Source organism: Medicago truncatula, chromosome 5, assembly GCF_003473485.1.
Source record: "Medicago truncatula cultivar Jemalong A17 chromosome 5, MtrunA17r5.0-ANR, whole genome shotgun sequence".
Lineage (NCBI taxonomy): Eukaryota > Viridiplantae > Streptophyta > Magnoliopsida > Fabales > Fabaceae > Medicago > Medicago truncatula.
In genome coordinates, this window is record NC_053046.1 from 21,439,259 (window position 1) to 21,463,411 (window position 24,153).

Genomic DNA, 24,153 nt, shown 5'->3' on the forward strand with positions numbered 1-24,153 from the left:
GTACGGGCAGAAAACAAGCTTTTCCCAAATCTCATTTTTCCTCAATTCACTCCCCAAATTAATTTACAGATGCAAAACTAAGTGTTGTCTACAACCAGAAGCTAATTCTAACATCAGAACAACAATCTCTACCCCAAAATCATCATTTCATCACAAAAACCCATAGTTCCCAATTCTCACCAAAAACCTGTTAAACTCAAAATCAGAAATTAACATCTATACTACTGAAGCAAACCTCACCCTTACCTTAAAATTGCAGAAGAAATGCACACCAAAATCAAATCTTGGCTCTACTTGCTCTTCTCTCCCTTTCTCTCAAAACTGATAGTTTTCACGTAAACTGTTTTCTGACTCTTTTCTTACTTTCTTAACTTCCTTCTCAACTTCCCATTATTTCACTTAACTCCCCATTAATTCTAATAAATTCTAATTAACTCCCCAAACTCCAAAATAATAATTGTTTCTCTCCTAATCAAATTAATATTAAAACCAACCATATAATAAAATATATCACACCACATATCCACAAATATTATTTAAAATCACATATAAGACTCTACACAAATTAAAATAATTAAAACAACGACTAGAGTGTTACACATCTGGCGCCAGGCGCCCAAAACAGGACAACAGGAATGTTGTTCCGTGTTCGGGTGCTTGGGGCAAGTCGTGTAGGGGTCCTATGCGATCATTTTGAAATGTTCTTTTGCTGTTTTTACTCACTTTACTACTGGAACATCGAAACTTAGATTTTACAAATGGTTTGAAACTTAAAGTTATGTCATGTTCGGAATTTGTCGGAAAATGATCTTTTGTGAACAAATAAGATTACATGGTTAGTCTACAGTTCATATGGACTTAGGCGAAGCATTGAAGTTGGTACGATGCCTTAATCATGTGAAACTTGGTTTTCGGGTGAAATGGTGGGATACTTGAACTTAGGATTTCTCATACGAATTTATGTCAAACTTGGAACTAATGCTTGATAGTTTACAAGTGGTCTACGTTCATGCTTATATGATTGATTAAGATTGAATTGTAAGTTTTCAAACTTGAATATGTTGCTTGTTTTGAAAAGAGTCAATGTTGGCCGTTTTTGTAAATATGATACGAACCTTGTTGAAAATAATCTTTAAAGATCAAATACATGGCAAATCTTTTGTGGATAGTTTGATATGAATATATGAAGATATGTGAATGATTTCTAGGTGTTGAATATGATGTTTATCATACTGTGGTGTATTTTCCCCTCACTTGAATTGTGAGAAATAGTATGATGTTGTGAATTATATGTTGATTGATTTTGATATTGTTGGTGAATACATATATGTGGATTGATTGTGATATTGTTAGTAAATAAATATATGTGGATTGATTGTGATATTTTTGGTGAATACATATATGTTGATTGATTGTGATATTGTTGGTGAATACATATATCTTAATTGGTTGTGATAATGATCATGTTAATGATGATAATGTGGTGTTGACTATTATTTGAATTGTGACTTGATGATTGTGTGGACGTAAATACTTGATAATGCAATTGTTGTTGAAGTTCTTCAATGTAGTTGGAGGTGATCTCTTACATTGTCATTGTTGTTTATATATGAGGTGATGTTGCATTGTCGAGTCTTTGCTTGTATGTCCATGCATCATAGTCATATGTGCTGCAAAGGGGTGCCTTTAATTCGTTGTAATGTAAGACGGGTATGAAATCTTACATTTGATGTTTTTGTTGCATAATGGGTGACGGCTTAGACGTTGTTGGTGATGGTACCGCATGCATCTAGAAGAGTCTAGAACATTGCATGCATTTGAATGGTTGACGAATTGTGTCATGATTGAAATATGTGCATTGGTGAAATTTATTGAATGTTGTAATTATGTGGATTGGTGTATATGTACATTGATGAACTTTGTCGATGGTTGTGAATGATTGAATTATATTCTAATTGCATGTCTTACTTGCTCGTGCTTATACACTTGGTGAATCTATTTGATGATAATTGTTTTGGTAATAGTGATGAGGTGAGGATTGTATATGTGTATATATATGATGTGGTGACTCCTTTGATAATGATAATTGCTTGCTTATAACTTAGAAATGGTGAATTGTATTCGTTGAGTTAAGTATGCTAAATGAAGAATAAGGTGAGTAATCCGTTCATTGATTGATGTTGATAAATGATGAGCTTATGTCGATGACTTGATTTGAGATTGAATATGCTTGCTATGCTGTGTTAGTAATGTGATAGCTTGAGGTGTATGGAATGGGGGATAATAATCATGTGAAGTTAGTATTCTAGGAGGGATGGTTATGTATATGTGTTATGTATGAAATCCTTGAATGCTTATGTTTGTTTATGTTGATTATGATTGATGTGAAGCTTACCCCTAGTGGTTTGACCGCCTACCTGTTTGGATTAATGGGTAGACGGCGTGCATGAGTAGTTGTTGATTGCTTCGTGAGTGCTTGGATAACGGGAGTTATCTCCGTTATCGGTCTTTGTTGTCTTAGAGTAGGCTCTGATCTAGGATGTCTGTCTTTATGATTATTCTAGATTGATTATGCTGGATTTATGTTATGGAGATTTTGCCCATATATTGGGATTTGAAGATTTTATATAATCATTTATATTGATCTTATGACATGTATATCTTAGAGATGTATGATTTATATCTGCTGCGACTGTTGATGAACTTTATATATGCATATTGTTGATAGTTGTTGAAAACATAGCGTCTATTTCTTAAATATATGTTTTATTCGTGTGTTTTATCACTTGAATAGAAATAGAGTGTTACATGCTGTTCACTTGATATTTCATATTTTATATATAGGATCAAAGCCTAACTCCTCTTATTTCATGTAGGATAGGATATAAAAGGATCGGTAAAACTATGAAGTATGAATTGAAATTATTCATGAATCTCGTTTTTTATCCTAACAACATCCAAGTACGATTTCCCCTTTATCCTACTTGCAATGTATCCATTGAGGAAATCTGCAGTAGGCATAGTTTTGAATAATGCAGGACTTTGAGGAGTAACAAGGCTGGGTGTTGGACCTATATATCCTCCCATATGAGGAGCGTGAAATGCTGCAACAGAGATTCTCTCCTTCTCTGAATTCACTGTTGCTCGATGTTCAATGCTTCGGTAAATTCCATTGGTTTGTACCTGGCACACAAGATTTAATACATTAATTAATTAATAGCTAAGGTATACTTAAATACTAATGGAAAATATTTGGTGGATATTCTATTAGGTGCATACATCTTGAGAGAGACGGTGATAAAAAATAATAATTTGATAGATGTGGTGAGTTGATGATAATAATAGAAAATGAGAGAAAGAAAAAATAAAGTGTTGAATGAATGTAGAGATATATGAGATGTACTCGATCTATATTCATAGATGCTATACATATATATTTTCGGTCCAGATTGTTTTACATTGTCAATTAATCATAATTGTTTTTTATTAACTAAATCAATCAAAATTGTTATATCATTGAAAATATTTGGCTTTAATTATAACAACTTCATAAGTCATACATATTAATAATTGTGATTTGGTGACGGTGTAAATTTCTCTACATTGATGTATCATTTTTTTTTTTTTGAGTAAAAGATGTTTATATCATTTCATTCATTTTATGAAACATTATTTAAATCGAAATGATAAAAAAGAGTTGTGAAAACGAGTTCATCGCTCATTTCTTTAAAAAAAAAAAAAAAATGAGTTCACTGCTCATTTTAAATTTAAGAAATCTTGTTCAAATCTAATATGCATGTGATCATTGTAAAATTGTCATTAAAAAATAATTTTTTTTTTTAACAAGCAAAAATGAGATATATTACCACAAAAAAATGGTTCTACCCTCTAGCACAAGATGTGCACAGAGGAATAGAACAAGAAACACCAAGTATCCTGAATAATTACAAAAAATACATTCAACCGATGCCCAAACAAGCAAGGGGTTACTGCCATCACCATTAAAAAATAATTTTTAATTTTCCATTTTTTACAAAATTTGTGTGCTAGTTAGTTACCTCCAAGATATCTCCAACATTAACAACAAAAGCATCAGAGAGAGGACGGATTGGAATCCAAATTCCATCCTTTTTTATTTGAAGTCCTTCCATTTCATTGACTTGGAGAAGGATGGTAAGGGTACCAGCATCAGAATGAGGATTCAGTCCAATGACTTGATCTGGTTGAGGACAAGGAGGGTAATAATTCATTCTCATTGCTTGGCTTCCCTCTTCAAATATATCTAGCAATTCATTTGGTTTGATCTTTAATGCTTTTGACATAAATTCAATGAGTGTCACACATAGTTTATTCACTTCTAGAGAATAGCTCTCTAGATTATCTCTGCAATGGACCAAAGAAAAATGTTTTAGCTACAAATTTCAATATTAACGTTGCCCAGGTGTGGTTCAATTTGTCTCCCATATATATAGTATTGGGTCAAATATTTTTGGCAAAATTATACTTTTAATCCCTTAACTTAATTTCAGGTAACAGTTTGGTCCATTATCTTTTTTTCATTTCAATTTGGTCCTTTTTGTCCATTTTCATATGAATTTTTAAGCTTAAAATTCATGATTTTATTTTCTTATGGTTCTTCAGTCTTCAAATCTATGATCCTCGTCTATGTTTGCATAAGAATATTAGATTTGAAGCTTGAAAATATATATGAAAATGGACAAAAAGAACCAAATTGAAATGAAAAAAAGATAAAGGACCAAACTATTATATGAAATTAAGTTAAAGGACTAGAAGTGTAATTTTGCCAATATGTTTTTATTCCTATAAATATCTCTTTAATTTTTATTTTATTTTTTTAATTTTAGTCTCCAAAAAATTTACATCATCACTTAGGTCTCTATTTTTAAGTCAAATATAATTTTGAGCATATTCTAAAGGACCACAAATATAATTTTTTTTTTTTTTTTACTTTTTACTTGAGTATATTCTAAAAGACCACAAATATAATTTTGTCAAAATTTAAAAAAGGAATAACACCTGAATGGTTGTGGGATACAAGGAATTAGATGGGGATGCCTTGTGTGCAATGGGAAAGTTTTGATGAAGAACATATCTCCCCATCTTAGCTTTTCTTCCTCTAATGCAACATAAACTTGTCCAAACCCTTGCATTTCTTCAGTTGTTTGCCAAAACTTCTTTTTCTCTTCTATTGGAAGGTTGAAGAATTTTTGAACACCAATTTTAATATTTTCTACCAATAAAGGGTTGACTCCATGATTAATTAGCTGTAATTGAATTCCATGAAAAAAGATTATAAAGCAAAGAAAGTTAAATAGGTGTATGTGTTAAGAGTTATATATTTGATGAGATAAGATACAACAAGTGCTGGTAATCCTCACTTTTAAAGTTGGTTTTGTAAGGTTGATTAGATACAACTAAAATTATTATATTGTAACATAGCTTATTCAAGATCCGTTATCATCTCACCGCTATCAGTCCACTTGGGCCACACTAAAATTTCATGTCTTAAGTAGGATATGGATGTGTTAAGAGTCATGTATTGAATGAGATGAAATTTAAACATATACCTATAAATTGAGGTGGTCCAACAAAAATTCGAAGAATATTACTCCGTGTATAGATTATTTCATACTCTAAAACGCACTAAATACAATCTCACATCTTAGTAATGATTTGAATTAAATCCAAAAATAAATTGGGGTTTAAGACCACTTTGTACATAAAAAAAATAAAAAAAATATAAACTAGGTGATTGTTTACTAGATCCCTCAGATTGCTCAACCTCTAAAATAAATTGATTGAGAGTTACGATCCGATCTAAAAATCAACGATTGACTAATAACTTTCGATAGATTTTATGTGATCGAGAGTTACGATCCGATAAATTTAAAAGGCTTTTGAGCATTGCGAGAAGCCTAAAAACAATCTTCTACAAATTAAAGAGTGGGTGCAAATAATTGACCCAACAAACCTGGAAGAAACCCCAATCCTTACAAGCATGGTCTAGATTCTCTAGCTCAATTGCATCTTCACATAACAGTTTACTAAGGTCGATAACTGGGAGTTGCGGTAACGATGTTGTGTTAGATACAAGAATAGAGTCTTGATTTGGTTGAAGATATTGTTTTGGAACTTTTGTAATTCCTTGTTTTTCCAACTCTTGGACTGAAGGCGCCAGGACAACGGAAGAACCATCCATTTTTATGAGACGATTTGTGTTTGGATTTGATTTGAAGAGTGAAGAATGGGTATATAGCTTAGGTTAATTTATATAGGAGGGGGATAATTATCTTATTAATAAAGAAATCCATAATTAGTTAACTTTTTTGTCATGATTAAAGGCAAGTTCTAATATATTTGACTTAATTGTATTTTTGGTCCGCGTTTTGTTCACTTTTTAGATTTTGATGTTCTAATTTTTAAATTTTCAAATTTGGTCTCTCAAAATTTCTATTTTTTTTAAAGTTAAATCGAACATTTCAATTGACGCTGATGTGACACGATTTTAAATGATGTGGTATAATATATTGCCACTTAAATTGTGAATAACCATGGCACATCATTTAATATTGTGCCACATCATATATAGATATGATTCTTGAGAATTTAGGAGCAAAAATTAATCGATGGTAATGGTGGGGCGTGGGTGTATATTAATTATCACAACAAAAATAGAGAGATTGCAAAGCAATAAAATATGTTCTCTATTTTATTTAGGCTTAAATATGCATTTCATCCCTGCAATTATAGGTCATTTGATTTTTCATCCATGAATTTACTAATCCTCCCATTTTGCCCCTGCAAATATTAATCATTTGAATTTTCGACCTAATTAAAAAAATTTGCTTAGGTGGATGGCAAAGACCATTTTACCCATATCTTCTTCCCTCATTCTCCTTCTCTTCTTCTCTCCCTCCCTCCCCCTATCCTTCTGTTTCACCATCAGCACCCACCCACTCCCTCTCCTTCAACAAGGACTTGAAGCTTTTAAACATTAACAAAGATGCTACCATTATCATTTAATTAGTTTGTGCTTGTTTTTGTGCTTTTCGTTAAAATCAAAGTGTGTGGCTTATGTTCATCACTTGAACAAAACCATTTTTACTCTCTGCTATTCATCATCTTCAAAGTCCCTGCAAATAGAACAACCATCACCACCACCACAATGCTACAATTACAGAACTCCAAAACTATTTTGTGTTGAATAACCTATTTTCCTCTAACCCATTGTAACAAATCTCAATTTTTTATGGCTTCATCAAGAACAGCCACAAACTAAAACAAAATTGCCCTTTGTCACAAGAACAATCACCAAAACAGAAGCTTTCTCTCAAATACAAACTCAATAATTCTCTATTTTTCATGTTGTTTCTCTCACCACCGCGTGAAACCGAGAATTGTTCGAAGCTAATCGGAATCGCAATCACAGCCACAATCACAACATCGGCGATGAAAACGTCGAGCGATGGAAAACGTGAAGCACCCAGCAACGGCGGAGAAGAAACAAAAACCGCACCACGACGGAGAATAACCCATCAACGGCGGCGGTGATAGCAGATTAGCAGTACCTTTAATGTGTTGATACAGTATCTTCTTCATCATATTTTCCCAAATCAAAAACCCCAAAATAATCAAATCGGAAATCGGAAATGGAAGGTGAGCATGAAAGTCGCCGGCGATGTTGCCTTCACCAGCACCGGTGCAAAATTGAGGAATTTCGCCGCGATGTTACCTTCACCGGCGCTGGTGCAAAATTGAGGAATTTGTGGGTTTGTGGATTTGTGGAAGCAACAAATTCAAACCAAGCACACCGTAAATCTCACCGTTGGATGATGATGGGTCGAGTTTGAGGATTCAGGAGGTGGTTGATGCAGTGGGTACGGCGGCGGTGGCTGTGGTACGTCGCAGAGGTGGAAAAGGAAGGAAAAATAAGAAGAAGGAAAAGAACGAGGGAAGAAGAGAAGGAGATTGAGGAAAGAAGGTAGGGATAATTTTGACATTTCAAGTTTGTCTTTGTTCATTAAGGGTAAAATGGTCAATTCAGGTGTTATTTGTTGACTAATAATAGCCTTTTACTAATCAGCTTGTGCCACGTCACTTTTATGTGACTAATGACATGCCACGTCAGTAATCAAACGAGATTAGGATGAAAATTTAAATGATTAATATTTGCAGGGGAAAAATGGGAGGATTAGTAAGTTCAGGGATGAAAAATCAAATGACCTATAATTACAGGGATGAAATGCATATTTAAGCCTTTTATTTAATGGTTTCTTTCCCATGGCGGGAAAGAATTTCTGATTCCCTCGCCTTAATCTAGTATTGAAGATTTGTAAAAAATAAAATAAAGGGTTAATTAAGTTTTTAGTCCCTATAAATATTCACAGTTTTGTTTTTAGTCCCTACAAAATAAAATCACACTTTTTAGTCCCTGTGACATTTTCCTTAAGTATTTTAGGGACTAAAAATGCTGATGGAAAAATTTTATAGGGACTAAAAATGCTTATGAAAAATTTTATAAGGACTAAAAATGTTGATGGAAAATTTTATAAGGACTAAAAAGTGTGATTTTATTTTGTAGGGACTAAAAGCAAAATTCTGAATATTTATAGGGACTAAAAACTTAATTAACCCTAAAATAAAAAATCAAAAGTAACAAATAGTGGGTGGGACATGCTATGCTACCCAAAAAAACGAGAGTAGGTGAAAAGAAAATTATTTAACATTTATGATATTTGGTAGGGGCAGTAGAAAGAAATAACAATACAAAATGGAATGGAAAGGTGACCTGGCTATCAAACAAAATATATATGCATTATATCATCATCAAATCCTTTGGTACGATTTGGAAACGTATAATATGCACTAGTCGAAAGATTGGTTCATGTTGGATCAATTTAAAGGAGACATATATTATAGGTTTAATAGTGCTTTACCCCCTGTAATATAGGTCATTTTTTGTTTTCTCCCTATAAAATATTAAATGATCTATATTACATGGGGATAAAGCACCATTAACCCTATATTATATTTTGTTCCTAATTAACCTAAGCCTCATTTCTTCCACGGATCGTATCCTCCTAAATCACACAAACTATCACATAGATTTGTTCAAAATACACTAGATTAGGGCCTTCATAAGTATCAATTAAGAATTTGATATTCTGGCCCCGTTGAAAAAGAGTTGTGATAATTTGTACAACCATTTACAACAATTTTTATGATAACTTTCTTAGTTTTTTTTTATTGGTCAAATCATTGTCCAAAGCCACTTTATTTTTCACCCTTGTAAGGAAATACTTAACCTTAAAGCCTCACATAGAGTCTGTGTAAATGCTGAAAAACTTCTTGGTTTGCCTTAAAAACACCCAACTCCAATCTCCTTTGTTATCCACCCCTCGTTGAATAAGAATATAATATGAATATGAGAGAGAAAGTTGTTAAAAAGTTGTTAGAAAGTGGTTGTACAAATATCATTTTTCTAAAAGAAAAGGGGATGGCGGGACCAACTCAAGATATACACACATTATCTCCTTGTCCAGAACTTGAGATGTGGCAACAAAAAAAAAGGATATTAAACAAAATTAAGTTAAAACAAAAATGATTAATTCCATAAAAAATAATTAAAAATAAATAATATAAAGATATAAGTTATACATGAACATGTATTTAATAGGAAGTAGAAAAGCTATATATCTATCAATAATGGGTTAATCTAAATGACAAAGGACTTGATCCTCTTAAACAGGTGTACAGGGGTTCGATCATTGACAGCACAACATCCTCGATAAAGATAAGTCACTGATAAATGATGGTGGGAACATTGTATCAATGTCATAATAACCTAAAAAAAGTAGAAATGTTAAATAATACCTAAAAAAAGTAATAATATTAAAAACTAAAAGTAAGGTATACGGTTAAAAAAAAAGAAGCAACTACATATATTGTAATAAAAATAATAATAATAATAATAATAATAATAATAATAATAATACACTACTACAAAAAGGGCTTATATAGCGCTTTTTTTTTTGCTTTAGACAGCGCTTTTGAAGCGCTATGTAATCTGGCGCTGGTAAAGGTTAAATAGCGCTTAAAAATAAGCAAAAAGTGCTATCTAATGGTGTCCTTATATGGCGCTTTCACTTATAAACGCTATCTAAGGGAGACTTTACCTTGCGCTTTTATATTTAAGCGCTATCTAAGGAGAACTTTACCTAACGCTTTATGATTTAGGCGCTATCTAAGGGTAGATTTACAAAGTGCTTCAACACTTAAGCGCTATAATTAGGTGGTTTACAATAGCACTTTTTTTCTTCAAAATATATACTAAAGCCATGGTATTTTTTTTAATATTAAATCTATAAATAATATTCTAAACCATTGCAAAGAAAATAATTATTTTTGCACGTAATAATTGAGACTGCTATATTAATCCAATAAACCTTCAATATATCATAGAATGTATGTAATTACAATTTATAGAAGTTACAAATATATAACCACTATCTCAAATAAATAAGAAAGGATCAAATATCTTTAAATTACAACTAGTTAACGAAACATCAAAATCTTAGGTAGCATGCAATCTCATCCTCAATCTTGGTCGTCTCAACCTTTTTCCCATAACATAACAAGCCATAGAAGATGTTACATAAACAATAAGATAGATCACAATGCACTTCCATATTTTGGAATCTTCTTTCACCTAAATATATAGAAAAAAGACATTTATTATAAATCAAACAAATAATATTTCAATAGGAAATATGAATTATATTTGGTCCCCTATTCAATGTCTGACATATATACTAATTTCAAACACAATCCAATCAAAGATGCACATGTCTTATAAATTGACATAAAATTCTCTCCTTTGATGAAATATAGAGATCATATGAATCATATTCAAAGGTTACATAACAAGTCGAATATACGCTAATGAACAAATGAGATGTTATAACCCAAGAACAAAGATTGTGAGTAGTAAAATTATTTTTTTGATGGAGGAACACAAAAGTCATATATAAACATATCAAACACTTATACAGAACATAGCAAACATCATATATCATATATAATGATAAGGACAATTAATCCACCAAATTAGAATAATTCAATCTTTCTAATCTCACCAAAGTTTTCATATGCAAGGCCAAATACAAATTTTAATTTCCATTTCACAAGTGATCACTATACATTTAGTAGCAATCTCTAAACAAGTTCTATAACTTACAAGTGGATGTACCTTCACATAGTATATAAATTATAGATCGTAGACTAACCATTTATTTATTTGAAGACAATAGAGAAAGAAGGATTACAAGACTATATAGGAGAGTGAGATTGATGTATGATGAATTGACACAATAATGACAAACCTGATCACCACTCTTGAAACCATAATTTTTAAGATAATTTTGTTTCTGAAACTAATTTCTATCCTTCATAGCATAAACAAAATTTTCCCCAAACAAGTGGCCTACACAATCAAACCAAACCAAGGGAAAAAAAATTAAAACTCAGGCAACTAATTAAACACCTCATGGTGAGTAAATGATGATGATGATGATGATGATGATGATGATGAGTCAAGACACAAGTAACTAGATTTTGCGTAAAAAGCTATAATTGCAGCAATCAAAAACTCATGATTTTTGTTCCAACCTGTTTCATACAAATAAACAATCAATGAAATGAGCATACACAAACAATCAATAAAATTGGCAAACACAAAAACCCAAATTCAGTTTCACAACACAAAATCAGTTTTCCATTGTCAAATTCAGTTTTAAAACACAAATTTCAGTTTTCCATGATCTTAATTTTAGTTTGAACCCTAAACCCGAAAACATCAATATGAAAAATTGAAGAGTAATTCAGTAAAATTAACAAAGGAAAGGCAAGAAAAGAAAGAAGATGGTACCTGGAAGGAAGAATGAGATATAGGTGGTGATGGTGATGAATGAATGAATGAACCAAAGAGACGGTGGTTATAGAATGAATTTGCACGATCTATGAAAGTTTTGAGGAAAGTCGGTTTGGTAAGTTTAATAAAAAAAAAAAAGCTGTTTTATGATTTTATTTTTTTTTGAGAATCCAAAAAATTAGCGTTTTTTAGTTATTAAAGGAAGAGTTTTCGTCTTTAAAAAAAAAAAAATGCCAAACAAGGATCGAACAGGTGACCGAAGGCTAGGTGTAAACAGAACTAACCGCTCAGTTGGAAAATTTCAATTTACAAATAGCGCTTTTTGTAAACTATAAACGCTATCTTATTGAAACCTACAATAGCACTTTACAAGCGCTATTTATAATTGATCCATAAATAGCGTTTCCTATAATAAGCGCTATCTAATATTTTTTTTTGGTCAAGTAGCCTAGTGGCTAGAGCTCACACAATTTAATTGTGGAGTGTCTGGGTTTCGAACCCCGGCTCCTGCATATAATATGCAATATCCCTACCAACTGAGCTAAGCTCACGGGGATAAGCGCTATCTAATATTAATCATGAATAAAAAAGATGGGCTTTTGTTTTTGTTTTATTGAGTTAGTGGAGTGGTGTTTTCTTTGTTCTCAACTAGACCCACAACCGTGCGACGCATTGGTTGGGTCTGATGTAATGCCTAATATTATATGTCGTGATTCACTATTTATGAAAATATTAATGTTGTTGTTTATATCGAATTTATAGTCGGTGAGAAAAATAAACAACAAAAAAAACATTTAAAATCTAAAAGTAAATACAAATTATCACATGAAGTAGATAAAATAGTCACAAAGAGGGGGGTTTGAATTGTGACCAAATAGTCTTGTGCCACGAAATTTTACTTAAAATTCTGGGCAAACTGAAATACTTCAGAATGTTGTTGTGTTCTTGAGAATACTTCATAATGTTGTTGTGTTCATCATGACCTTCATTTGGATGAACGGTCAGATATGCATATGGGCTTTTAATGTTCATAGTCTTTATGAACATTGAAGATGCCCTTTTTGACTTTAATCAAATAAATACCTTTATTCCTTGATTGATCTTAGTCAACGTACTTCACTGGGCTTTTATTTATGTTACGTGAACCTTGCATGTTCTTCATTTGGTTCATGAGTTTATGGGCTTGGTTCTTGATGTTCATCAGAACAACCTTCTGAACTTTGTCCAACCTTCTGAACTCATTTTAACTTTCTGAACTTTGACTGAGTTCTTAAGTCTTTATGTCTTTTGATTTCCTGTTTCTTGGTATGAGTTAAACTTTGTTTCTGTCTTAGTTAAACACTCAAGAGGACAAGTTAAATACCAAAAAATTAATCAAAGTCCATTAATTCCTTAATCATCAATGTTTGTTATCTTTAAAATTAATTAGGGATTTTACCTCACATTACACATTTCTAAAAACTTCTCTGTAAACCACATTTGATATAACAGTATCATCTTCACCATCTTCATTGGTTATCAATATCTTGAAACACATTTCTAAAAACTTTTCTGTAAACCACATTTGATGTAACGGTATCATCTTTACCATCTTCATTGGTTATCAATATCTTCAAACCTTTTCGTGAGGTCACTCTCGAAATTGCAACATATAATTGACCATATGAGAATATTGATGTTGGAAGATATACTTCAACATGTTATAAAGGTGAGAAAAACACAAGAAGGGGATTCAATCGTGGTTTCTTTTTCTTTTCTCCTAAACTGAAGTCACTGTTCAGAACCTGATAAAGTTCAGCTTCTGAAGTGAGGTTTAGAATCTAAATGCAACAGATAAGTAAAGAGAGAGAGAGAGAGAGAGAGAGAGAGAGAGAGAGAGAGAGAGAGAGAGAGAGAGAGAGAGAGAGAGAGAGAGAGAGAGAGAAGAAAGTCACAAAACAATTATACAGGTTCCTTCCACAAACCGGAAGTAGTCCTATTCCCCTTGCACTTCCAAGGAGAGTTCACTAAAATCAATATTTGATTACAACTTCTCACTGCTCAAAATAGCAAGACACTTCAAACTACTCAAGCACAATTGTAAGATATTTCCTATGCTCAAGAACAAAATCAAGAGACTTTCTATGCTTAAACACAACTGCAAGAGACTTCTATTCAAACAGAATTACAAAGAAAATTGTTTGAGGTTGAACACTTGATATACAATCAGTGGTGTTCACAATACAAATCAGATACAAACTCTTAAGACTCTAGAATTTCTAAGATATGAAAGTTGAAAAGAAATTCTAAGTGAACTTTGATGTGGATCAATTTCAGCAGAGTTTTGGCACTTGTAAAATTCTTATGAGTCTCTTGGAAATCTTCAAGTCTTCACTCCTTTATATAGAGGTGTGAAAGAGACGTTGTTGATAGCCAGCACATAAAAAAAGAGTTGTTTGAAGCTTGATCGAATTATCAATGATCTGTTGCTTGATTTGGTTATTGTCCTATGAAGGAACAATTTCAAATCCATTCCATGTATAGAGGAATACCAGCGTAGTCACAACTATTGTTCTTGTACTATTGCAGACACAAAACAATGTAGTGGAGATAGTGGTTGTACAATTGTACTATTATCCATTTCCAACATTCTCCAAAGAAGCATCCAATGTTTTCCAATTTCTTTGAGTTAGCTGTTGTTCCAGGCTTATATTCTTCTGCAATGATAGGCGTGATAATAACAACATTTTAACAATCTTTGAAGCTTTCAGTCTTTAGCTTCTGAAACTTCAGAACCTCTGATGACGTCAGCTTCAGAACCTTTTTTCTTTAGAATTCTTCCTAGAAACACAAGCTTCCTTTTTCTAGATTCTATTGCTCTCATTTGTTCTTCAAAACCTGTGCTTTTAAAGACACTAAATTTTTGTCTATGGTCCTGCACATTTGAACAACTATTAGCATATCCAATTGACAATTTTTAATACCTTGTTATCATCAAAACTCAAAGGTTAATGTTAAACACATTTTGTTCCAACATGTTAAAGTGATTGTCCTTAACTTTTATTAATGGTCATTGCAATCTTGATTCCCATTGAAAACTCTTCCTTGGCATCTCAATTTTGTCTCCTGTTTGCCTGTGATTTTGGCAAACGGGGGCTAGTTTTAATTACTACAAGCGAGATCCAACTAGAAATCTCAAGACCGTTGTGCAAAGTTTTTTTATAGGAAAATGTTTTGAAAAAAAGGCCACGAAATGCAGTCATGTTGCTTAGAGAGCAGGACAGGTTTGAATAAAAAGGCAATGTCTTTCGAAAGGTTTGAGTTTGCAAGTAAAAGCTTAAAATAAAGGAAGATAAAAGTAAGTTTACGCACGTAAACTCAAGGAAAAGATAAAATGCATTGCATTAAAATAAAAAGGGTGGTCTACAAATCGGTTTACATACATTATGTAAAAATCGTTTCCCCAGACGCCGGTAGTTTGAGTATTGTAGAATTCTATATATGATTTGTAACCCACTTTCCATCTTGGAAACTACTATTTATACTAAAAAAACTAGATGGCGAACCACTAAGCCCATGTTCAGCACTTCCTCCATCTTGGACAGCTACTTGTCCCACGTTTTCCATTAATAGGAAACCGTCTCTTTGCTTGAAATCGTGCTTTCCCACCTTTTTCTTGTCTTCGACGTGAAACATCCTTTCTGTAACGCTCCTATTTCTATTAAAGCAATTAAACATGCGAATAATACATTTATTCAAGAAATAGAGGCTACGCCACATTCAAAATTCAAAAACCAATAAACATGTATATAAACCTCAACAGTTGCAGCGGAATATAAACCAGAGTAAATCCAAATATACATGTCATGAATCAATTATTACATCAACATAGATGAATCTAAAAAATCCCAACAAACGGGTAATCTCCAAACATAACAAAATCCAAAATAAACTAATCTAGACCGACACAACGAAGCCTAGATCAGAGCCGACTAAACATCTAAACACCGATATCGGAGAAAGCTCCCGATATCCACCAAGCACAAAAACTCACCAAGCATCTAATCCTGCACAACGTCTACCCATCCATACAGATAGGCAAGCGGTCCATCACAGATCCACTGGGGGTAAGTATTACATCATCATAATCCAAATAACAGTTAACATGGATATTTCAATTTAAACATCATGCACTTGATCAATAATAATATTCTCATATCAATACTTACATCAAACCCCAATATCTCACATCAATATTCATCAATCATATGAACAATTATCAATTCACAAATATTCATTCACAATAACCAATCACATTTATCATGAATAATCATTAATCACATTTCATGAACAATCACCAATTACATGTATCATGAATAATATCAATTCACAAATATTCATTCACAATCACCAATCACAAATATCAAATAAGACTCATGTCATGATATGCACTTATTGACACATAAATGCATGTGGTACCAAATCTCCAAAAGATCGTCACCTCCGATGGAACAACTCAACATCGTATGTAAGGGTTCACCCCCGCCTTACATAATCTCCGAAATAAAAGAGCTCAACCCTTTTACAACTACACGACTATGATGCATGAACATGTAACAAGACTCGATAATGCGACAACAATCACAATTTTCTCCACAATATATAGGACAAAACCCAATTATATTGTTCATCTCCATATCATTTGCATTATCAAGAAAACATGCCCATACACAATTAAAACCATAGTATTCATCATCACCACATCAACATGATCATCAATAATCAACAATGTTATTCAACATCAACTATCACATATAGTTTCACCATTTCAAGCATTCTCATATTCCAAGTAATAAGGAAAACAACATCTCATGATAAATATCATATTCAACATATAACCATTCAACATCAACTATCACATATAGTTTCACCATTCAAGCATTCTCATATTCCAAGTAATACGGAAAACACCATCTCATGATAAATATCATATTCAACATATAACCATTCAACATCAACTATCACATATAGTTTCACCATTCAAGCATTCTCATATTCCAAGTAATAGGGAAAACAACATCTCATGATAAATATCATATTCAACATATAACCATTCATTCAACTTCACTTAAACATATAAGAATAGTCACCATAAATCATAAGACAAAAATCCAAATCATGTGGCAAACGGCCAACATTGATAATTTTCAAAGCTAGGCAACTTATTCAAGTTTGAAATCCTACAATTCAATCTTAATCAATCATATAAGTATGAGCATAGGCCACTTACGAACTATCAATCATTAGTTCAAAGATTAGCCTAAGTTCGTATGAGAAAATCCCAAGTTTATACATTCCACAATCCCATCCGAAAATCGAGTTTGACATGATTAAGACATTGTACTAACCTTGCAAGACTTATCTAAGTCTATATGAACTGTAGACCAGGCTTGCAATCCTTTTTGTTCACAAAAATTCCATGTTCCGACAATTTCCGAAAAACCGAAACGACAAAATCTCAAGTTTCAAACCATTTAGAAAATTGAAGTTTCGACAAAGTCAAATGTGTTCTAGTAGAAAAGTAAGTGAAAACAGCAAAAAAAACACTTAAAAACGATCGCCTAGGACCCCTGCGACCACCCCCAAGCACCCGGACACGGAACAACGTTCCCGTTGTCCTGTCCTGGGCGCCTGGCGCTAGGGGTGAAGCGCCTAGCGCTAGCACACTGACATGTGGGCGCCTAGCGCCCTTGTTCAGGCGCAGCGCTCCGTAAACGCGCGTTTTCGCGTGTTTCGGCCGCGGGTTTTTGCCAATTTCGACCAAAAATCGAATGTTTAAAGTCCTCAATCATCAAAAGTGATCCGAGGCATAACCCGAGGCTCTAACACATCAAACTCGCTCGTTTCGTGGCATTTGTACAAGTTATGAAATTGTTAAAATGATTTTCTCAAAACAATAAGTCTTCAACAACAACAACAATTCATTTCTTCCAATTCAACACAATTCACAACATCTCAACATAATTCATACCCAAGTTATGCAATGAGATTATCATCAACAATTAACCACAACCACAACTTATGATCATGCATTCCATCATATTTCAACAACGACATGTCATAATTCACAAATTTCACAAAACCACCAACAACAATCCATTTCTCAACAACAAATCATGAATATGCATACCCAAGCAATGATTCATCAACCACAACATCAATTAACAGCTATAACACCAATTGAACAAGAATCATAACTCAATCCAACCACAACTTAGCAAAATTCACCAATTTAGCACAATTTTCACAACTTATCATTTGTTCCTATTTGAACATGTAATTTCTCCATCAATCATACAATTATCATCAATTCATGCATACAAACATATCATTACAGTTGGAGAACGAATTTAGCAATAATTATCCATAATCAAAATTCATACAATATTTGAAAATTTACAAAATGATGATGATTATGATAAAGACTAACCCCCTTACCTTAGATAAAGATTAATCCCAACTTAGGCTTCACTTTAGCTCCTGAGCTCACTCCAATCTTGATTCTTTAAGCTCTCCCTCTTCTCTCTAACCCTTGTTCTTCTCTTCTCCCACTTTCTCTCTCTAGAAAATATCTTATGAAATGAATGAATGATATTTTCCTAAGACACTCATTAGGTATAACCCTTAATGGGCTTAACTTAGTTTCTAGTGGGCTTAACCCATTTCTATTCAAACCAACAATATTTCTACACTCCAAACGATATTTAACTAATAACGGTAAAATGTCAATAACGGTCACTAAAGGGTAAAATCTCAATTTACTCTAGTAACTTAATGAAATAACTATTCTCACTAATCACTAAAAGTAATTCCCACCAAAATTATAATTTTTACCCGTTCTCACAAAATGACCAAAATACCCTTAAGTCTAAAATGACTAAAATACCCTTCTAACACGGAAACCCATGAAAATGCACCTAATGATGATTAATCACACATAAACACATAAAACACATAATAAAAGTAATTAAAATAAATCTAGCTAAAAATCGGGCTGTTACACTTTCAGCCTTGCTTTGTCGAGATTTTGACCATACGTGTAACACCCCGTTTTCCCAACTTAAAAATTTCACATATAAATCAGAGTATTTCAACATAAACGGAATGTCACACTTCTTTTCATAAAATCATAAAAAGAAATAAATAACTATTTATCCTTCAAATTCAACAACATATCATTTATTACATCGCAGCGGAATTTATTCAACATTTAAACATCTTTGGCACCAAGGCCTCAACATAAAATCTCTTAAAGTTATTCCAACAAGATGTTCATGAAAGTTCATAAAATAATACGTAAGGAATAGAAAGCAACAACAAAAATTCCCATCCCGTTACGTATCAGAGCGACCCTAAGACGACGAGACGTGAGAGAGTCGACTCACTTCACAACTAATCTTGATTACCTGCAAGTTACCCAACTGTAAAAGGCAACATTTCCAAGCAGAAGGGGTGAGATTTCACATTCAATAATAATAAGCATATAATTCATCAAATGCATTTAACAACTTAACCATCATCAATTAATAATAATAATTCTTCATATAGTACTTCATTAAATCATCAATCAACTTCTGATCATCATTAACATCATATTCATCACATCATATACATTCATACAATAATCCATCAATAATAAACAACATCATATAACAACATTATCATCACATCATAGACATCATCATATAACAACATAATTGTTGTACCCTGATTTTGGACCTAAAAATACTCGTTCAAATTTCTTTTCTAACACTGATATTTGTCAATTCTCTGTTATTTTACTCTGAATCTTTACTCTCTTTTTAAACGTATTTTACTGCCTCTGTCTTTTCTGACATTACAAGTCATTTAAGAACTCTCTGAAACGTCGCATTACTTTTCTTGCATTTTATTTCAAAATCATACAAAAGGGTATTTTGGTCATTTCCTGCAGTGGAACCCATTTTAGTCCCTGTGTTTGCCTCGGAGTCTTTTCAATTTGTCTGTACAAATCATTGTTGAGTCCTTGTTTAAAAATTATTTCAAAAATTGCATCTGAGTCAGTTGGAGCCAGTTTAGTCCCTAGGGGCATTTTGGTCTTTTCCTGTCAAAATTTCGGCAGAGAGGTATTTTAAAATACCTCATTTTTGTAGCTGGTTCATTTTAGTCCTTTTGTTAATTTTATTTTTGGTTTCACTTTACGTTTTTTTCAAATTACCAATTTTAGTCCAATTTTATTTTTTAATTGCATTTTAGTCCCTGAACAGTTTCTAAAATTGCATTTCAGTCCCAAACAGTTTATAAATTGCATTTTAGTCCAAAAATTCTTAAAATTACTTTTTAGTCTTTTTTTTTCATATTGCAGTTTAGTCCTCAATTTCACTTTTTTGCAGAAAGGTCCAAGTCCAGATGGCAGCGCCTCATTGGTCCAAAATTACACATGGCAGCCTATAAAAGGCGCATTCAATGCACAAGTCAGGGACCCATTCATTCCACGCCACTTCACCAGAAACAGAATCAATTTTTCTCTCTCCATTCAGTTAGATCAAAACAGAAAATCACAGAGAAATCACCAAGAACATTCATAGAACCCTAACTTTCCAAAACCGAAAATCAACACAGATTCAACCAAATTCATCACGGTTCTCAGTGATTCGTCAAAGAATCATCATCATCGAACCAGATCCTCTGCAATTCAAGGTGCGAATTCGCCATTGGCAAACTCAAGCACCGATCATAGAGAATCAGCGAAGAGGAAAAGGGAAAGAAAATTCGAACCAGTGAAGAAGAAGAAAGAATCAAACCGGCCAGAACCGATTTATTTTCGGATTCACGCAGCAAAATCAACAAAGCAGAGCCAAGAATCAAGCTTTTTTTTTCTGAAGAATCTCGTATAATCTCCAAACAAAACTCAGGTAAAACTCAAATTTCATCTTTCTTTCTCAAGAACATCAACAAAGACGAATCAAGTGTAGATCTATGAAATTCTAAAAGATTCCATTCGAAAAAGTAAAAAAAAACTTGAAAAAATTTCATTCAAAACCGCGAGCAAGAAGCGTAGATCTACGTTGATTCAGGCTTTGCATGCAAAAACCAGTGCCATATTCATGCTTAGAACGAAAAAGGATATCCAAAAATGTAAAAATTTTCGAAAACGGAGAAGTTTGTTCAACTCCGGCGGCGGTGCCGCCACCCTTGGGCGGCCGGCCACCACGCCGGAGGGACAAACCTCACCGGAGAAGATGAAGATCTTCCTCCATTTGCGGTTTCCGGCGAGAGAGAGGGAGGAGAGAAGTGAGAGCTTCTCTCACTAGAATGAGAGAAGAGAGAGAAAGGAAAGGAGGAAATGAAAAAAACCGGTCCTAAAGCCTTTATATAAACCACTGAACCGGTCCGGTTTATTCCTGGTTCTCTCCTTTCGTTCTCAACCCTTAGATCTAGGTCTTGGATTCCTGGATCAATCCAACGGTTCCTGTGCATTCAGATCCATGGGTTTTGGGCTTGGGTTTCTGTTTGTGGTTTCCTGTACGTTTTTGATTTTTTCTGCTATCTGCACCCTGCTTTTTTGCTAATTGAACCTCTGCATGCTCAATCTTTTCTCTAAAAATTCCTAAAAAATTGTTATATATTTCTTAACACATTTTAATACTTTTGTGATATTTTTCAGTGGTTTAAAAAATGATAAAAATATGTGTGTTATTTCTTCTTGATTAATTTTGTGTTTGATCTAAGTTTGTGTATTTTTGTGGTATATTTTCTCACAAAAAGTTGGCATGTGATGTGGATGATTGGTGTGTAATTTCATGATGAATATGTTGCTGATCATGTGTACATCTTGCTGATTGTGGATGTAAATTTTCATGTCTTTCTTGTTTTGCAAGCAATGTGTGTTTTTATCAAGAAATAAAGTGCAAAATATCTTTGAAAATGTGTCATGATTCTTGGCTTGAATATGTCCTATTTGTTCCCACATTATAGCTCAAAATCAAACCCCTTTAACATTGCTATAATGAGGGGATTATAGGTCATATGCATGTCTAAGTGTCATAACCAATTTTAGGTATATTTTGCCACTTTATTTCATTTCATTACACTTTTTTTTCTCTCTTTCTATTCTATTCAATTTTGTTTCCCTTTCTACTATTTTTATGCCTTATGATACTAACCCTTTCATCTCACATTTCATTCATCCCATTAGCATCATTTTTTTTTTATTCATTTCTATATCAATTGGGTTTGTAATAATTTTAGATAGATTAGTTCTTTTTTTATTCTTTGCAAGACCATAGCATGTATCTAGGACTCAATGTAAAGGACTATGGACACTATAAGTGATGTACACCGACACAAGCACCGACACGCACACACGTTGCATGATTACCGTTTAGATGTATGCTTAGGAAACGCGACTTTTAGACAAATGTCAATTTTCAAAAAAATAATAAACCAATTCCATCACTCAAATTTTTTTCAAACAAATCTTGGAGTCAAAACTCCATTGAATTTCTTCTTTTATTTTCTTAAACAAATCCAAATGAATCCTAATTTCTACTTAGACTTTTTTAATAACAATTGAACCAACCATTCACCATTTTTCTCTCTTATGCCTTTAAGGCCTCTTTCTCTTCTTCAAAACCATTTTCCAACAAAAACTAAAATCAACCAAACACACAAAAAAACATTTTTTTGAGAGAGAACTACATGGAGTTTGATCCCTTAAATGGGTATGTAGGCATGAGGTCAAAACCTCTCCAAGTCCACTAAAATAAAACCTCAAACACTTTCTCCCCCCATTCTTCACTCAAATAAAACTTCTTTTTTAATAAGTAGGCAATAAAAATAAAGCGTAGAAATAAACTTAGGAGAACGGTTCTTATGGAATACCATAATCGTTCCGGGTGCCTAACACCTTCCCGTAGCGAAAACGACCCCCGAACTTAGAATCTAAGGGTTTTTTCTCAATTTTGCCCTTCCCAAGAAAAAATAGAGAATATCAAAGATTGAAAGGTTCAAGCCTAATTAATGACTTGACACCCGAAAATCGCGATAACAGAAATGGCGACTTCACTGGGGACACTTTTAGCGGGTCACGCCTAGTTTTCTTTAGTTTTTATTTACGCTTTGTTTTATTGCTTACATATGTGAATACTTCATTTTGCTTTGTTTGTTTAGATATTGTTTACAAAACTCCTAATTTGTCTAAAAATCCTTCGATGTCCAAAAACAACTTTTGCATTTGCATTTGTACATATCATGCATCATTCATCAAGTCACAAAGGGTTTCCAAGTGCTCACTGCCTCCTGGTTCTTCTGCCACAGAGAGATTGAAAGGTGGCTCGTGCTCGGAAAGTTTACGAATCAGACAGAATACACCGGACTAGACTCTACAGAAAGAAGAATTCGGCAGCCATGGAAGAAGAGAATGCTCAGCTCCGTACCGAGTTAGCCACTCTAAGGGAAGAATTGGCTAAAGCTAATGATGTCATGACCGCTCTGCTAGCCGCTCAAGAACAATCAGCCACGGCTATCCCTATAGCCACAGCTATACCGGTGACTACAAGCATGCTCCCAACCGCATCTGCAGACGCTCGCTTTGCTATGCCAGCTGGGTTTCCGTATGGGCTTCCACCGTTCTTCACTCCCAGTACTGCAGCGGGCACTTCGGGCACTGCTAACAATGTTCTGATCCCTGCAACAAATGCTGTCTCCATCAATGCTACTTTGCCACAAACAACGGCAGCTGTCACCGAGCCTCTTGTGCATGCCTTACCTCAAGGTGTTAACATCAACACACAACACGGAAGCATCCCCGTGACCAAAACCATGGAAGAGATGATGGAGGAACTTGCTAAAGAACTCCGTCATGAGATCAAAGCCAATCGAGGGAATGCGGACTCTTTCAAAACTCAAGATCTCTGCTTGGTGTCAAAGGTGGATGTCCCTAAGAAGTTCAAAATCCCAGATTTCGACCGATACAACGGGCTGACTTGTCCCCAGAACCACATCATCAAGTACGTCCGAAAGATGGGCAATTACAAAGACAATGATTCCCTTATGATCCACTGCTTCCAGGATAGTTTGATGGAAGATGCTGCAGAGTGGTATACTAGTTTGAGCAAAAATGACATCCATACCTTTGATGAATTAGCCGCTGCTTTCAAGAGCCACTATGGGTTTAACACCCG

General features: G+C 33.6%; 1 protein-coding gene and 1 long non-coding RNA gene across 4 annotated transcripts; both read right to left on the reverse strand.

The window, feature by feature from the left end:
• Positions 1-2,749: 2,749 nt before the first annotated feature.
• On the reverse strand, positions 2,750-6,274 carry LOC25479545 (protein SRG1). Its single transcript, XM_013588064.3, has 4 exons — positions 5,993-6,274; positions 5,038-5,285; positions 4,059-4,383; positions 2,750-3,183 (listed from the first exon to the last, which is right to left on the reverse strand). The coding sequence occupies exons 1-4, from the start codon at positions 6,218-6,220 to the stop codon at positions 2,923-2,925; spliced, it is 1,062 nt and encodes a 353-aa protein (XP_013443518.3). The 5' UTR covers positions 6,221-6,274; the 3' UTR covers positions 2,750-2,922.
• A 4,164-nt stretch (positions 6,275-10,438) lies between these two features.
• On the reverse strand, positions 10,439-12,206 carry LOC25479547 (uncharacterized). 3 transcript variants are annotated; one of them, XR_003008662.2, is made up of 3 exons: positions 11,948-12,206; positions 11,403-11,503; positions 10,439-10,729 (listed from the first exon to the last, which is right to left on the reverse strand). It is a non-coding gene; the product is annotated as an uncharacterized lncRNA (long non-coding RNA). The 3 variants fall into 3 exon arrangements; XR_003008661.2 differs by lacking the exon at positions 11,403-11,503 and adding an exon at positions 11,564-11,688 and having other exon boundaries at positions 11,948-12,201; XR_005646241.1 differs by lacking the exon at positions 11,403-11,503 and having other exon boundaries at positions 11,948-12,172.
• Between the last annotated feature and the right edge of the window lie 11,947 nt (positions 12,207-24,153).

Bases quoted from the DNA above. Each gene is read 5' to 3' on its own strand.
- LOC25479545 (XM_013588064.3), bottom strand. From the start codon at position 6,220: ATGGATGGTTCTTCCGTTGTCCTGGCGCCTTCAGTCCAAGAGTTGGAA. The intron at 5,286-5,992 runs GTTTGTTGGGTC...ATTCAATTACAG, and splicing joins AGGATTGGGGTTTCTTCCAG to CTAATTAATCATGGAGTCAA. The intron at 3,184-4,058 runs GTAACTAACTAG...CTTGTGTGCCAG, and splicing joins ATGTTGGAGATATCTTGGAG to GTACAAACCAATGGAATTTA.